This window comes from Ochotona princeps, chromosome 21 (assembly GCF_030435755.1).
Source record: "Ochotona princeps isolate mOchPri1 chromosome 21, mOchPri1.hap1, whole genome shotgun sequence".
Classification (NCBI taxonomy): Eukaryota; Metazoa; Chordata; class Mammalia; order Lagomorpha; family Ochotonidae; genus Ochotona; species Ochotona princeps.
This window is the reverse complement of record NC_080852.1, coordinates 10,772,313-10,787,825: the sequence shown is the minus strand read 5'-3', so window position 1 is coordinate 10,787,825 and position 15,513 is coordinate 10,772,313. Positions and strand designations below refer to the sequence as shown.

The 15,513-nt window shown below is 42.9% G+C and overlaps 1 protein-coding gene across 2 annotated transcripts in view; it reads right to left on the bottom strand.

The window, feature by feature from the left end:
- The window catches only part of FRMD4B (FERM domain containing 4B), a 196,963-nt gene that overhangs the window by 64,876 nt on the left and 116,574 nt on the right, over positions 1–15,513 (bottom strand). For both annotated transcript variants that reach the window (XR_009247327.1, XM_058678496.1), the window contains exons 6-7: positions 9,658–9,714; positions 8,867–8,889 (exon numbers count right to left, since the gene is read on the bottom strand). Coding sequence is in view for 1 of the 2 variants with exons in the window: in XM_058678496.1 (XP_058534479.1) it covers positions 8,867–8,889; positions 9,658–9,714 (80 nt within the window). In the remaining variant the exon portion in view is untranslated. The remainder of the gene's footprint in view (positions 1–8,866; positions 8,890–9,657; positions 9,715–15,513) is intronic.

Here is a 15,513-nt window from a genome sequence, read left to right as displayed (position 1 = left end):
AGATCACCAGAAATTAACCAAAGGATTGATGAGAAGAGGGCTTCTGAGGGCAAGGCAAGAAACCCCATTTTACACATATTACAAAGACTGATTTTTCAAGTTTTTAGCTTATTAGGAATGGAGCTCATTAGAAACATCAGCTAGCTTTCTGGTGTTGCCTAACCTAGGCCCCACTGAGAGGTCATTGCCTTCTTCTTGTTTGTATAGTCCTGTGGCGACCATCAACAACTGGTGCTATTCTGAAGAGACAAGAGGTGGTCAATGATCTTGAAAAATTAGCAAAGTATACAGGCAACAGGTGAGAACTCCACTGGTCAACAGTTTCAGCAGGGTGCAACATTCAGGGATGACAACTTGCCTTAACATGTAAATATTAAAGGGATCTTGGTTTCAACAAGAATTCACAAACTTCACTGACTCATGTCCTGGTATTGATCAATACCTAGGTGATTAGCAGTTCAAAGTTGATAGTTGCTAACAGTTGTTGGGAACATGTTGCCTTTCACCAGCCAGACTGCCTTCACGTTGCCCTTCATTAAAGCAGAGAATCATATTTATTTATGTTATCCATGGAACTTGGCTTTTGCTGATGAATAAAGCTGATCATCTAGTTAGTAACTAGCAATTTGTAACAGTAAATTTCTCTCCACTAATTCCAGATAGAGATCTCCAAAAGAAATATTTATTTGGGGCCAGCATGGTAGCCTAGTGGCTAAAGTCCTTGCCTTGCATGTGCTGGGATTCCATATGAGTCCTGGTTCGTATCCTGGATGCTCCACTTCCCATCCAGCTTCCTGCTTGTGGCATGCTTGTGAAAATGAAGTGGAGGATAGCCTAAAGCCTTGGGATCCTGCACCCACAAGGGACTCAGAAGTAACTCCTGTCTCCTGGCTTCAGATCAGCTCAGCTCTGGCTGTTGCAGCCACTTGGAGAGTGAATTGGCAGATGGAAGATCTTTCTCTCTGTCTCTCCTTCTCTCTGTAAATCTGACTTTCCAATGAAAATAAATAAATCTTAAAAAAAAAAAAAAAAAAGCATTTATCTGAGGGGCTAACAGTGTGTCCTGGCTGCTCCACTTCCTATATAGCTCCCTGCTAAGCTAATGAGAAATGCAACAGAAGACAGCTCAAATGTCTGGGCTCCATCATCCACTTGGGAGACCTAGAGGAGGCTCTTGGCTCTGGTCTGGCCTACCCCTGAGCTGTTAAGGCTATTTGGGGAGTGAACCAGAAGATGAAAAATCTCTTTGCTTCTCCTTCCCTTTCTCTAATTCTGACCTTCAAGTAAATCCTAAAAGAAAAAAAGAAAAAGAAATTTATTTGAAAGGCAGAAAAACAGAAAGAAAGAGAGAATGAGACAGAGATCCACTGGTTCACTTCTCAAGTACCCTCAATAGCCACAGCTGGGCCAGGCTGAAGCCAGGAGCCTGGAACTCCATATAGGTTTCCCACATGGGTGTAGGGACCCAGGTACTTGGGCCATCTTCTGCTGTGTTTCCAGGCACATTACTAGGACGGTGGATTGGAAGCCCTGAGTAGCTAGGACTAGAACCGGCACTCTAAATGGCATCCCAAGAGGAAGCTTAATCTTCTAAGCCTCAATGCCCACCCTAAATGGAGCTCAAACGTGACAAACACAAGAAATAGCACAGTTGCTATCTACTATGGCTCTTAAGGTGTTTGAACTTCACACTAGTGTGGAAACAACAGACATTCAGTAGGAGCCTTGGTTTGGATCTTTCCCAGGCTAGTGCCATGTGGCTGGCCATGCTCAAAAGAGGCAGCGAGTTTAGCTCCCCGTCAGCCCTGCAGCACCCAGAGTAACAACTCATTTTGTTGCTCTACTCTGAATCAATTATGTCGGGTCAATCTATTTTTGACTTAAAGTCTTAGCTTATGTTGGGGTTTAGAGCAAAGTAACCCCATCAAAGGACCTTCTCTCCTAGCACCCAGGCCAGCAGATAAGCATTATCTGACAATAAGAAATACAAACCCTGGGCCCAATTGGCTAAGTCCTTCCCACTTGCAAGCACAGGGATCCCATATGGGTGTCTGTTCATGTTCTGGCTGCTCCACTTCCCATCCCGCTCCCTGCTTGTGGCCTGGGAAAGCAATAGAGGATGACAGAAGCCCCTGAATCCTGGCTTTGAATCAGCTCAGTTCTGTCTGCTGTGACTATCTGGGGATTGAACTAACAAGATGTAAGATCTTTCTCTCTGTCTTTCCTTCTCTCTATAAATATCCCTTTTCAATAAAAACAAAATAAATCTTAAAAAAAAAAGAAAGAAATGCAAATTCCCAGGTGCCATCCCAGACCCTCTGAATCAGAAATATTGAGCCTGAGGCCCAGCAACCTGCATGTAACTAATTATTTATGAGTCACTGCAATAGAATATGAAACTAAACAGATTTTCAAGAAAAGGACAGTAACCAACAATTTAAAACGGAAGATGCTCCAGGATGCTGGGCCAGGTCGTCTGGTGGACAGCTCAGGGGACCAGTTTCAGAAGACACCGGGAGGCGACCCACAGTGATGCTGCAGGAGCAGTGGTTTCGTTTGCTCCCTGCAGAAAAATGTTCCTGCAAGACACAGCTCACACTCAGTGGGTGCCCAGGGCTGGATGAAAGCCTTCCTCCACAGGAGTATTATGCTATTATCATCCATTTCACAGATGGGAAAAAGCGAGATTTAAAGAGAAGTAACAAACTCACACCGCAAGAAAGCAGTAAATGTGACTCTAGGTCAGTGAATGTGGGGAAGGAATGGGGAGGAAAGGCAAGAACTGGTCAGGTTTCAGAACTTCTGATTCATTTACTCAGAATGTGTTTTTCCTTGATTGAGACAGTCTACCTTTGTAACTAGTTTACACCAGGTCAACCAAAACTGGATTAGCTGCATAAAGGACCTGAACACAGCTAACAAGACAATGTGCTACCACTTACTGATTCTTGAGGCAAACCAAAGTTACAGCTTGTAGCTGTCCGCTCACTGCAAATATAGCAAATACAACTTTAAAAAAAAAACTTTTAAACAAGCCATAAATCCAGACCCTGGTGATTTTCTGCGTGAGAGACCAGGATGGAGTTTTTGGTTCTTGGTTTTGATCTGGCCCAGCCCTGTTAATGGGCATTTAGGGAGTGAATCGACAGATGGAAGATCTTTTTATCTCTCTCCCCCTGTTATTCCACCTTTAAAATAAACAAATACAGACTTATTTAAAATATATCTAATTTCATTTTGGTGGCATAAACCCATTTTGAAATTCACCTAGTTATCATGGAGACAATAGTCATGCCTATGGCAATAGGGTTCCTCTGAGTGTTAATCCCATTGGTAATGTCCAACAGTATTTTCTGGGTCAAAGAAACTGAGTTCCAGTGTTGGAGGCTGAATTTGAATCTAAACAATTCTATGTCAAAGTTCCTGCTATCTTCATTACTCTCTTTCAGTTAAAATATTCAGCACAGGGTCTCGTATGATGACTCAGTGGCTAAAACCTTGCCTTGTAAGCATCGGGATCCCATGTGAGTGCTGGTTCGTGTCCTGTTTGCTTCACTTCCCACTTAGCTTCCTCCTTGTGGCCTAGGAAAGCAGTAGAGGACGGCCCAAAGTCTTGGGACCCTGCATCCACTGGCTTTGGATCAGCTTAGCTCTGGCCATTGAGGCTATCTGGGGAGTGAACCACTGGATGAAGATCTTTCTCTCCTTCTCTATGTAAATCTGCTTTCCAATAAAAATAAAAATAAATGTTTTAAAAAATACTCAGAAAAAATAAAACAGGAAAAAAAGAATACTCAGCACTGCATACAGTGTGAAAACTGCTGCTTTTTATTAATGTATATAAATTTAAAAGGCCCTGGAGAGGCAGACACTTGGCCTTCCTATATCAGAGTTGCATGAGTTTAATACATGGCTCGTGCTTCTGACTCTTGCTTCTGGCTTCTGGCAGACTGGACCTTCCTTCAAATGGGAGGAAGCAGTGATGACTCACGTAATTAGGCTCCTGCCACTCACATGGGAGACCTGGATTAAGTTTCAGGCTCCTGACTTCCTGAACTTGTGGGGGTGAACCAGCACCTGGGAGTTCTCTGCCATCTGTCTCTCTGCCCCTTAAATAAATAAATAAATAAATAATTTTATGAATTTGTATTCCCAGGGCATTCAGGGAAGTTCCTTTCCCAGGGAAAACAGCTGTACTCTAGTTGTACAATATTTCCTTCTCCAGTGAATCTGGGTGCTAATATAGTCGTGTGTGTGCGTGTGTGTGTGTGCGCGCGCTTTAGGAGGTCCTTCATATCTACAGGGTAGGAACGGGAATGGAGGGGGGGGAGGCGTGGCGGGAGAGAAAACTAGAAGGGACACGTCTCCTGCCATGGTGGCAGGATAGGGGCTGCCAGAGCAGGGGAAGGGGGCAAGATGGAGAATAGGAGAGAGCCAGGTAAAAAGGGAAGGGGAAGGGGAAGGGAAGAGGAAGAGAAAGAGCTGCTAATACACTCTTATCCTAACCCAGCACTGACCTGAAAATGGCACTCACTTTTCCTTACTATCAGAAGTACTCTAACCACTGTTACCTGGTAACTTCCAGCTTTTGGGAATAACAAGAAAACAAAAACCAAAACAAAACAAAATCCCTCTTTGCTTGTACAAACTCACTTGTGGTTGGCAGCTCAGTGATAAAGTCTTTGCCTCCTTGCAGTGTCAACTTTCAGGAATTCTGTTTGCCTGTGTTGTGTTACCAGAGTAGCCTGTTATCTTTGCAGTTCAAGGGCTGACTTGCAAATTCAGATTGTCAGATATTTAAAGAAACCGGAAGACCCCACTCCACTAATTTAATTAACTTTGAGAGAGCAGGGTTTCCTCTGGTTATGATAATGTTCATTTAAAATACTCTAAAGGAAACAAGGCAGGAAGCAAAAGAAGGGCAGGGCTTTTGTGTGTAAATTCTAGAGGAAGAATTTGGGCGAAGCCTTAACGGCAAGTGTAGAACAGGCTACAGGGAGAAAAACGAGCAGCAAGGCATGGACAGATATTAGGGCATACGATCAGCAGCAGATGGGAAAGCAAATATATAATGCTGATTAAGTAGGATCTTGAATGTGCACTGGGTATTGGGGAGAAAGCATCTATGTGCAATAAAAAATGTTAAATTTTTTAGAAGTGAACAGTCAGATTGGTGTCTTTGGAAGATCACAGGAAGTTACGTGTGGGCCATAGTGTGTGATGAACCTAGCACAGATCTGGGAACTGGCTGGCTATTCAACCTAGTCGCTTTGGATCTAACTTTACACCAATTACTTTGTTGAAGGTGGACAATCATTGTAGTGGGATTGAATGAAATCAGGCATGGACATTTTAAACAATAATAAGCGCTCAATTGTTGGTGTAAACAATAGGCACACAAACACACTTTGATAGGCTGATGGGGAGAATGAGGACTAAGAAAGGACAGGGGTGAGCTGTCTGACAGATGCTTAAAAGGGTGTGAAGGGAAAGTCGAACCCCTTAGTGATGTTTTGAGAACTCAGACGAAATAAAAGGTCAGATGGTAGAGCAGGCTGGGGACCTTAGCTTTGGAAAGGCTGCATTTGGGAAGAGGGAGGTATCTCAGCCAGTGCTAAGAATTAGATGTTCAATTATTACTTTAATGGAGAATATATACTGCCCATGTGTAGAAAGGTGTTTGAGGACAGTTTCCGGTCAGTGTTTAAATCTCCCTGAGCAAACTCAGTAATGTACTAAAAGCCGAGAGCTGCCTCCACAAATATGGAAATCAAGACAAATATGAAACATGGAATGGACACTGAGATGGCCCTTGGCAGAAAGCCCCTTCCTGCGAGGAAGGCCTCGTTTGTATGTATCCTTGCACATTTGATGCCCGAGTACTTCAGTGCTAACATTGTAGACCTCAGTAGGTGGTACTGGACAAGCTGTGAATTTCCTATCATTTATTTTATGTCTTTTCAAAATGTTTGTTACTTTATTTTCATATATCTGGAAGGAAGAATGACATTCTGCTGGTTCATTCCTCAAGGATTGACAAGCACCAGGGCTGGAACAGAACTTGGAACCCCAACCAGGTATCCCATGGGGGTGGGAGGAGCTTCCTGAAAAGCAGCAGTGGAAAGCTGGATCAAAGTGGGGACTGAAACCTGCACTAGAACTAATGGGACATGAGTATCCCAAAGTTCTGGTGAACTTGTGTACCCTAACATCTGCCCCTAAGTTCCTAAACTTCAAACTTAGCATTATCAGGAATACACAAAATCCATTTCATTATTTTGTCTCCTTTAGGAAATTTTCCTTCAATTGTTCCCACCTGAGAAACTTCACTGAACAAAATTATCAGACAGTCCCAGACACACAGAGAAATCCATCATACCTTTCTTTATATTAGCAACAAATGAAAAAAATACTTGTATTTATCAACAACAGGATAGTGGTAAATCGTGCCCACGATGGAATATTAAAAGTGGCAATTGCAGGAAAGGTTCTAAAACACTTCATAAATATTCATTAATTTAGTCTTCATAGCAAGCCTATGGTGGTGTGTACTTCCTACTATACCTAGGAAGTGAGAGTCTTACAGAAAGTAACTTGTTCAAGATTACACAGGTTAAAAGTGGCAGACTTGGAGTTTGGGTGAAGCTATCTGCTTTCAGAACACTTTCTCCGGAATACTTTCACTAGAACATTTCATTTTGCCTAAATTAGCTTTACAATAGAATTACGGAAGAGAAACATCCTGTCTGTGGGGCCAGAGTTGCGATGTCACAATGCTGGTTGGAGTCCTGGCTGCCCGGCTTCCCATCAAGCCTCACACTGATGCACCTGAGAAAGCAGGTGACTCCTGCCACCTATGTTGGGGAACAGGACAGAATTCTGAGCTCCTTGCTTTGGCCTGGCCCAATTCTGGCTGCTGTGAACATTTGGGGAGTGCACCCATGGGTAGCAGGTGAGTCTCTTAGTCTCTATCTTTCCCTTTCACTTGCTTTTCAAACAAAGAAATCTTAAAAATGGGGAGGGGACGGTTCAGATTTGTGAAACTGTAATTTACAAAGTCTTTCCAAGTCACTCAGCTCCTCAAACCACCTTGCAAAGCAGCCATTTTGATGGACCAGAATTTACAGAGGTGGACACAAAGGCTCCAAAGGTTAACTGGTTTGTTCAGGCTGATGCTGCAGGTTTGTGTAGATCACGGTCAAAACGCTATGCTCCTGCTTCATCCATACCATCCCTCAGTAAAGTACAGGAACAGGCACAAGTGCAGGAAAAGGACTGGCCTGGGTGTGGACAGAGTTAACCGCCCCCCCCTTGGAGTCCTGGGGCTAAAATGTCTGGGGTAAGAAAGGACTGTGGAAGTGTTCTGCCACAGGCTAGGGACCCTCCTGAGGGAAGGTTTATCAGATTAACTTCTCTCCCCTGGCAGGTTTTTGCAGCCTCTTCAGACCTACCTGAGCCTCAAAAGTGTCTTCAGATACAGCCAAAAGAGCAGACCAGACACTGTTATGATAACGGTGTAATGGGCAATAATAATACCAAAGGATAATAACACCGTATGGCCACCTACTGCCATGGTCATGTTTACAGACATTTATTCTCAACTACTGTCCAATGGGCCAGATCCCATTTCACTGAAGAGCAAAGTGAGACTCAGAGGGAATCACATTCTTAATTGGCAGAAAGTAGTAAGCGAAGTTTAGCAACCCACGGCACAGAGTGTGAGCTGCTGTCCTGATGTCCTCATTTCCAAACTGACTTGAAAATCACCCCCTATAAATGGGATGACATTCCTCACATATCTGATAATCTTAGGGAATGTGGTCCCTCCAGGCAAGAACAGACACACAGCCATAGCTCTTGACTCATGACCTAGAAACAAATGTATCCTCTTCAGCTCTCCTGTTTGTTGATTTCCTTGATGTCCTTCAAAGTGTTTCTTAACATACCTAAATGCATAATGGAGCCAAGAAGAGAATGGCGAGGGAGTGCTGACATGTAAGACTGTCCTTGATCCTTTTACCAAACTGAAGGGGTAGGTAAGGACCTGGAGATTTTGAAGCATTCCTCTAAGACTGGGGAATTTCAGGTTTGGAAGCCACTGTTTGTGCAGTGTGTGAAGGGGCACCCCAGTCACTGGCTTGATTGAGGGAGAGTACCGGGCGATCTGTTAATCATTTCCGGGTAACGTTTACCATGGTGGAACATTAACAGGGCAGGGGTAAGGCTTCCAATGGGATATTGGCTTCTGCTCTGAGGCCTCACCTCACCTTTTAATTATACTTTTCCAACTGCAACTATTGCATGAGGATAGAGTCGAGCAGGTAGTTTGGTGAGTTCAAATGCAAACACCACTCCTGTGGCAGTGGCCTGTGAGGCAGTTCGCTGCAGTGAGTGTCAGCACAACAACACAACTGTTAGATCAAGTGTGTAAAGGGTGAGGCCCCTCTGGGCAGCTGCAGAAGAAAGCCCCAATTAATCCCTTAACTAAGCAGCTAATGGATTTCATCTTGCTGCGCATACATTATCACTCTTCCAAAACAGGAGTGGTGTTAAGTTTTTCAAACCTCCACGCAAGCTACCAAGGCTCTGTATACATTTCATCTCGCTAATTGATGACCAGAAAATAGAACTGTGGAGGGCTTCTTATTATAACACACTGTTGCTCTGGCTTCAAACACAGCAAGAAACGTTCACTCCCAGATTCATTCACAAAAAGAATAGGCCTCTATTGGCGGGCAGGAGAGCTCTGCTGCCTGGGGGTCTACTTTCTTTGGATTTTGCTTTCATTGTCATTTAAAGTAACAGCATAAAAACGCGATTGAGCTGGGAGTTGCTTTGCACAGTTATATCAGAAAAGGAACATTACCTGGTGTAATCTCCTTTGGCTTCCTGAAATTAAAAAACAGAGACAGATGATAAATATGTGCTTACAATAAAACTAAATGTTTTATTTACTTGTAGTCATTTCCCCCCTAATTTTTCCCATTTTTGTGTTGAAGAATCTGAGTGAAGGACATGGTGAGATTACATGGTTGGGAGAAGAAACACCAATATCTGTGAAATGCTTCTTATTATTAACAGAAAGCACAAATGAACACACGTAAAAGCACAATGTGTTTCCATGATTGCATAGCAAATGCTTTTTTTTTTTTTTAATGGAGTGGCACACTTTTTCAACCAGACACAGAACTTTTAAGCAGTGACACAGGTAAATCAACAGTGCTATTTGCTTTCTCCTTACTTTTTAAACCAAGCACGGAAATTGCCTGTGTTTGAATACTATATGCTTTGAAGAATTCAAGCCTCTTTTATACAATCTCAGGAAAATGCATAGAAAAGTTACTAAATTTAAAGGAAAATTACAGCTGTTAGAACAACTGCTGTCTCCCAGATCCAAGTAACCCAGAGCTGTCTGCCAAGAATATTGGTCTCAACTCTTCCCTGGGAGCCGGCTAAACTTCATTCACTTTATGGACCCATGGTTTCACACACATTGCAGCTCCCACAAACACTGTGTAAGACAGCGGGCAAACAATCAATTGGCTAAAAAAAAAAATGATAATAATAATCCCATCTGACACTAATGCATGCAGGAGTTTGAGTGTTGCGGCCAGTTAACAAAACCCCACAAACAAAAGGGAGCTGGTCCATTCTTACCTGCAAAATGAGCGCTGCTAACTTGAAGATGGTCTCGCTGTCTACTTCGATCTGTCCCTGTCGGTGGAAAAGGAAAACATCACTGAAGCTGGGGCTGCTCTGGCTTGTAGCAAATGGCTGTGGAGTTGTGGAAACTGTCACAGCTTGGCACCTCCAGTTTACCATCAAATGCAGGTCGTACCATTGCTGGGGAAAGGGGGAGGCAAGGAGAGCTGCGCTGAGGGTAAAGGGGAAGCTGCACTCTGTGTGTGTGTGTGTGTGTGTGTGTGTGTGTGTGTTTGCTTTGGGATATTTTGTTTACAGAGCAGTCCATACTCAGAAAGGAACAGTACGACTTGGAAGCTGAAAATTCAGACAACTTCTAAATACACAAAATATCTCTAAGTTCATTTCTACTCTTGCAGGGTTTTTTTTCCCCCTAGATTTGTTGTTTTCATAAAAATATTTTCTCTGTGTCATAGCACAATTATTTCAGTACATACATAATGAAAATATTATTAACATATAAATTCACTGTTATGCCAGTAAACACATCATTGAGTTAATATTTACACCATTACAGATCGTTAAGTGGTATTTTTCGGCTTTTCTATCATCGCCAAGAAACTGGGACACCTTAAACACTAATTACAGCAAATGCTTAGATGACTAAAATTCTGTTAGTTATATTGAGGTTTGATGGAATCATTTGTTTTTCTGTCCTTTTATTATTTAGCCCTTTAAGATCCCAAAGGAAAACTGGAGTTCCGGGTTTTGGTTCATAAGAGTGTTTTCTCAGTAGCCTGGTAGGGATACATGTTTGTACAAGGCGCACTGTCTCTTTCAATAATACTCACATGTGTCTTTATATTTGAGAGTGCATGGATATATGTAAATACCATTATTGCATCACATAGAGTGGCATAGATGGATCTATACTTTAAAAAAAGAAAAAGGGTTTAAAACTATATTAGCTTGTAAGCATCAACACAAGCAAAATCAATTCCACACAACCTGCCCCCTGCTAAGCCTTGCATAATTAGTACTTAAAAGGGCACAGTGTTGAAATGCATGAACCTCACTTACAGGCCTGGAGCCGACCCTGCCTCCGCCTTCCCCATTCTGCGTTGGAACCGAGCTGAAGCATTTTCTAGTGATACCAAGTGGCTGCCTGGGGGGGAGTAAAGTGGTTTGAAAGCTAGTGTCCAGCAGGCAGGAGTACAAAAATATTCTGCTCAGGATTTCTGAGGAAATTATGCTTTCCTCTTAGGTTTCCAAGTGATTTCATTATGGTTCTCAAAACCAAACAAATCTTTTTAAATGTTATAAAAAAAAAAAGAGAGAGAGAGAGACCTCAGGATATCAGACTGCCAGCACTGCTAATGACTAGTGTTTCCCCTCATTTTACAAATGAAAACAAACGAATTCCATAATCTCTCATCCAGATTCCCTGGCTGAAACTTGAGGCACAGGATCCTCAGAAGTTGACAGGCCCAAAGCCTTGGAATTCAAAGCTCGCCTATCATCTGCAGAGACAGATTACAAAACCAAAGAGAAGCCCGGTGGATTGCAGGCATTCAGTGGCCCTCTTTCTTTCCCAGCAAGACACACTGGTTCCTAATCTGGTGAAAGGTGAAGAAGCGATGAATCCAACAGGTGAGGTTGGCTGCTGATCAAGATTAAATTTTTGAAAGGGTAAATTCCTGAAGTTCATAAGAAAAAACACTCACTGGATGACAGGGAGGCTTGATGGGAACTCAAGAATATCTCTGAGCTTAAACTTAAGCCGAACTCAGGGGGAAAAAAAAGAATAAAATTTGTTTTGGAATCTTAGAGAAGAGAAAAAGCGGATTGTTTGGGATATTAAGAAAACCAGAGGTGAATAAATAATTAGGAAATGACTGCCACCTCATCCCTCCTTTTGCCTCGTCTGAACTTTGAGCCACCTGCACAGCACTGTACACTGAAACCTTTTCAATTTAGTAAATGAGCTTCAGCAGACAGATACACCGAGACCTAATGCAGAGACTTACCCAGATGCTGCCAAATCTTTCTCCACCTTAGCAGGTCATAAAACATGTAAAACACTGACGTGAGGAACTAAAGCGCCAGGCACAGACAGGTCCGGAGAGTGGGGCGCGAACACCCAAATCATTTGTGACTTTTGCAGTTATGCAAGCAGCCCCAACGTTTCCTGGTGGAGGAGGGTAAAGGAGTGGGGTCTACTAAGATCTTGTTCCAGTGAGAAGAGAATGCGCGACTTGGCAAAGCCCAGCAGCATTCTTTTACCTTCCACCCGCATCCCAGTCCTCAGCTATCCCATCATCCATTTAACAGCTACTGTTCTAGAAATCCATAGCAACATTGTTCGTGTTTTACTACTGACTGCCAATGTCACTGAGCTTGCTTGTGCTGTGTACCAAATAATGCCTCAATTAAGAACTGCACTACCTAGGGGAGGGCATTTGGCCTAGCAGTGAAAATACTAGATCCTACATTAGGCTACCCGGGTCCGAGTCCTAGCTCTGGTTCCTGGTTACATGTACCTGCAAGTGCATACCATATGAGAAGCAGCAGTGCTGACTCACATGGCAAGACCTGGACTGATCCCAGCTCCACCCAGCATCCCTGGCCTCTGTGGGTTTTTGGGAGTGAATCAGCAAATGGGAACTATTTGTCTACCTGCCTTTCCCTCAAATAAATAAATAAATATTACAGGAAAAAAATACATACTGTTTGCCTTGTTCTCAGCAAGGACTCTAGGAGCCAGCGTTATGGTGTTGTGGGAGTGTTGGTGCCTGTGATGTAGGCATCCTATATGGGTGTTGGTTCTTCTAATCCAGCTCTCTGCTAAAAGATTGGGAAAAGCAGCAAAATGTGGTCTGAGTGCTTTGGTCCCCACCACTCACATGGGAGACCCAGATGAAACTCCCGGCTCCTGCCTTTGGTCTGAACCCAACTGTGGCCATTGCAACCATTTACAGTGGAAGGTAAACCGTGGATGAAAGATTTCTCTGTTTTTCTCTTTTTTCCCCCTTGTAAGTCTGCCTTTCAAGTAAATAAATAAGTCTAAAAAACAAAACAAAAAACCTCCAAAATTTCATTCTTGAAATGTGAAAGTTCTTCAGAAACTGCTGTCTGCCCAGGACAGCACATTTCTCTTGCTTCCAACCATGGCAACTGAGGTAACATTAGAGGGCCTGGGCAAACTAACACCTGAGAGAGGGATCTCCTTCAAGAGAAAGGTAATGAGATCCTTCAGTGGGGTTCCATGGCTGTCATGGATAAACAAAGAGAACCAGGGAAGGGAGTCAGATGATGTGGCTGAGTGCACACAGGTAACATGAAACACCATCGTGTCCTGTTTTGACACCCTTCTGGCTAAGTTAGCTGGATAACCAATTCAATCACCAAGTTACAGGAACACAATGGACATCTCAATTTTGTTTTTGTCTTGTTGGTTTCATTGACCAAGACACCATACCAGTGAAGTGAATTCCAGGTTTGATTTCCAAGTACAGGGGAATAAAAGTTTTCTAGCAAATAGTGGATCATGACTAAGCCTATTTATATTTATTTTTGTTTTGCTTATTTATATGACAGGCTGAGTGTCAGAGAAACAGCGAGAGAAAGAGAGGGAGAAAAAAAAGGAGAGAGAGATCTTATTTCTGTTGGTTCATTCCCCAAATGACTGCAGTGGCTAGTGGTGGTTTAGGCCAAAGCCAGGAGCTTAGAACTCCATCCTGGTCTTCAATGTGAGTTGTAGAAGCCCAAGAATTTGGGCCATCCTCTGCTGCTTTCCTGGGCACGTTATCAGGTAGCTGGACTGGAAGCAGGGCAGCCAGGACTTGAACCAGTGATCTGATATTGGACGCTGGTGCTGCAAGTGGCGGCTTAACGTGCTGAGCCACTATGCTCACTTCATTGACCTAGGAGGTCTCAGACAACATCTTAACCAACATAGTCAATACCTGGAGAGCTCAGCATTGTATGAATCCTGATTATCTGCACTGGAAAAGGCTGCTGCCTACATAAAGTACTGTGCTGGCAGATGAACTTTACAACTGGAAACCAGGGAAAAGGGGTGCTCTGATTTGTAGCTGTTGTGGGTATCCACAGTGTAAATATTCTAGTACGGCTAATGTCAAGCTACTGATTTAATATCACAGCACCTGAAGCTAGAAAGAGAGGTGAGAAGTGGCTCTCAAGAGCTGGTACAAGCTGTCTCTAAAACACAGCCACAGAAGATTCCAGACAAAAATGTATTGCTAGATCTAATCAGGAGCCATGAAGCAATTCCAAACTATGGTTTGTTTAATAAAACAGCTGGCCCATATTCTTAAAAAAAAAAATAGATGCCAAAGAGAGGCTGAAAGAAACTGAAAAGCCATAACTGAAAGCAGTGTGTTATCCTGGATCAAGAGAAAACATGAACAGCATCGCAGGAATTGAATTGTCTATTAGGCAATGATAGGCTTGAATACTAAATGTTCTGAATATGATCACTGGAATAGATTAAGTAAGGGATATCCTTGATTCTAGGAAATACAGTGAGCTATATTGGGGCAAGCCAGTATGCCTGAACATGTATGAGGGTAAAGACAGAGTACATATGTAGCAAAACATTGAAAACTAGTAAATACAGTTTCATACAGACACTGACCCTTGTTTTATTATTCTTGAAACTATTCAGTACATTTTGGTATCTCAAAATAAAAAAATTGCATAAGAAAAATGGACATATCTTCCTCAAATGGTGAATAGTAACTGTTTTGCCTGCCGAATATAATTTCTGGACAGAATATGTCATTTTGTTGGGCTCAACTGGAAAAACAATTATCGTTTTTGCAACAAGAGACAGAGGCTGGTTTAAAGACCTTTCCAGTGATTTTCCAAATTAGAGCTAAGGGAAGCACGTTTCTCTTTCCCTCTTTTTCAACAAAGTTGGGAAGATATGATCCAGGGAATCAATAGCTGCAAGTGAAGGAAAAGGAGTTTCTTTGCACTGATGTCTCCTGCACCTGATGCCGTGCAGGAGCAACTTCCAAGGCCAGCCAACCAGCGAAGTTAGCGAGAACGGTAAGTTGCATGCTGTCCTGGCACACTCTCACATGAGTTTTATACTGAATTACCAAACAGTGCAAAGAACAGACACGAAAAGGACACAGATGAGTGAGTAGAGATGGCTCCTGGAGCTTCCCCACTTCCTCCTGAGAGCAGACCTCAGAGGAGAGACAGATCTGCAGGGTCAGACCACACTGAATTTCATATAATGAGGCTGGTGGAGGGACCAGGCCAACATTTAAGAACTGTTACCTCACAAGGAAATTCCTCCTAGGCCATTAACACACACAATAGTATTAAAAAAAAAATGTGGAGGAAGAAAAGTAAAAGATAAGTTTTTGTGTGTGTGTGCCAGAAATTTGAAACTCATGCACAGTTTTTGCATAATATGCATTATCCACGGACTTTTTTTCTTAAAGGGCTTATTTATTTATTTGAAAGGTAGAGTCAGAGAGAGAGAGAGAGAAGGAAGGAAAGACAGAAGAAGAATTTCCATCTCCTTAGTCACTCCCCAGATGGCTGAAATGGTCAGGCAAATGTCAGGAGCCAGGAGTTACGTCCGTTGCAGAAACCCAAGTTTTCCCCTCCAAAGGCACTACTGGGCACAAAGTTAAGCACTGAACAAACTGTACAACTACAGAAATGTATAACTGTGGGTCTGCTGCAATGGCTTAATTGGCTAATCCTCACCTTGTAAGTGCTGGGATCCCATATGGGCACTGGCTTGTGCATTGGATGCTCCACTTCCCATCTAGCTCCCTATTGTGGCCTTGGGAAAAAACAGTGGATGATGGCCCAAAGTCTTGGGTCAGC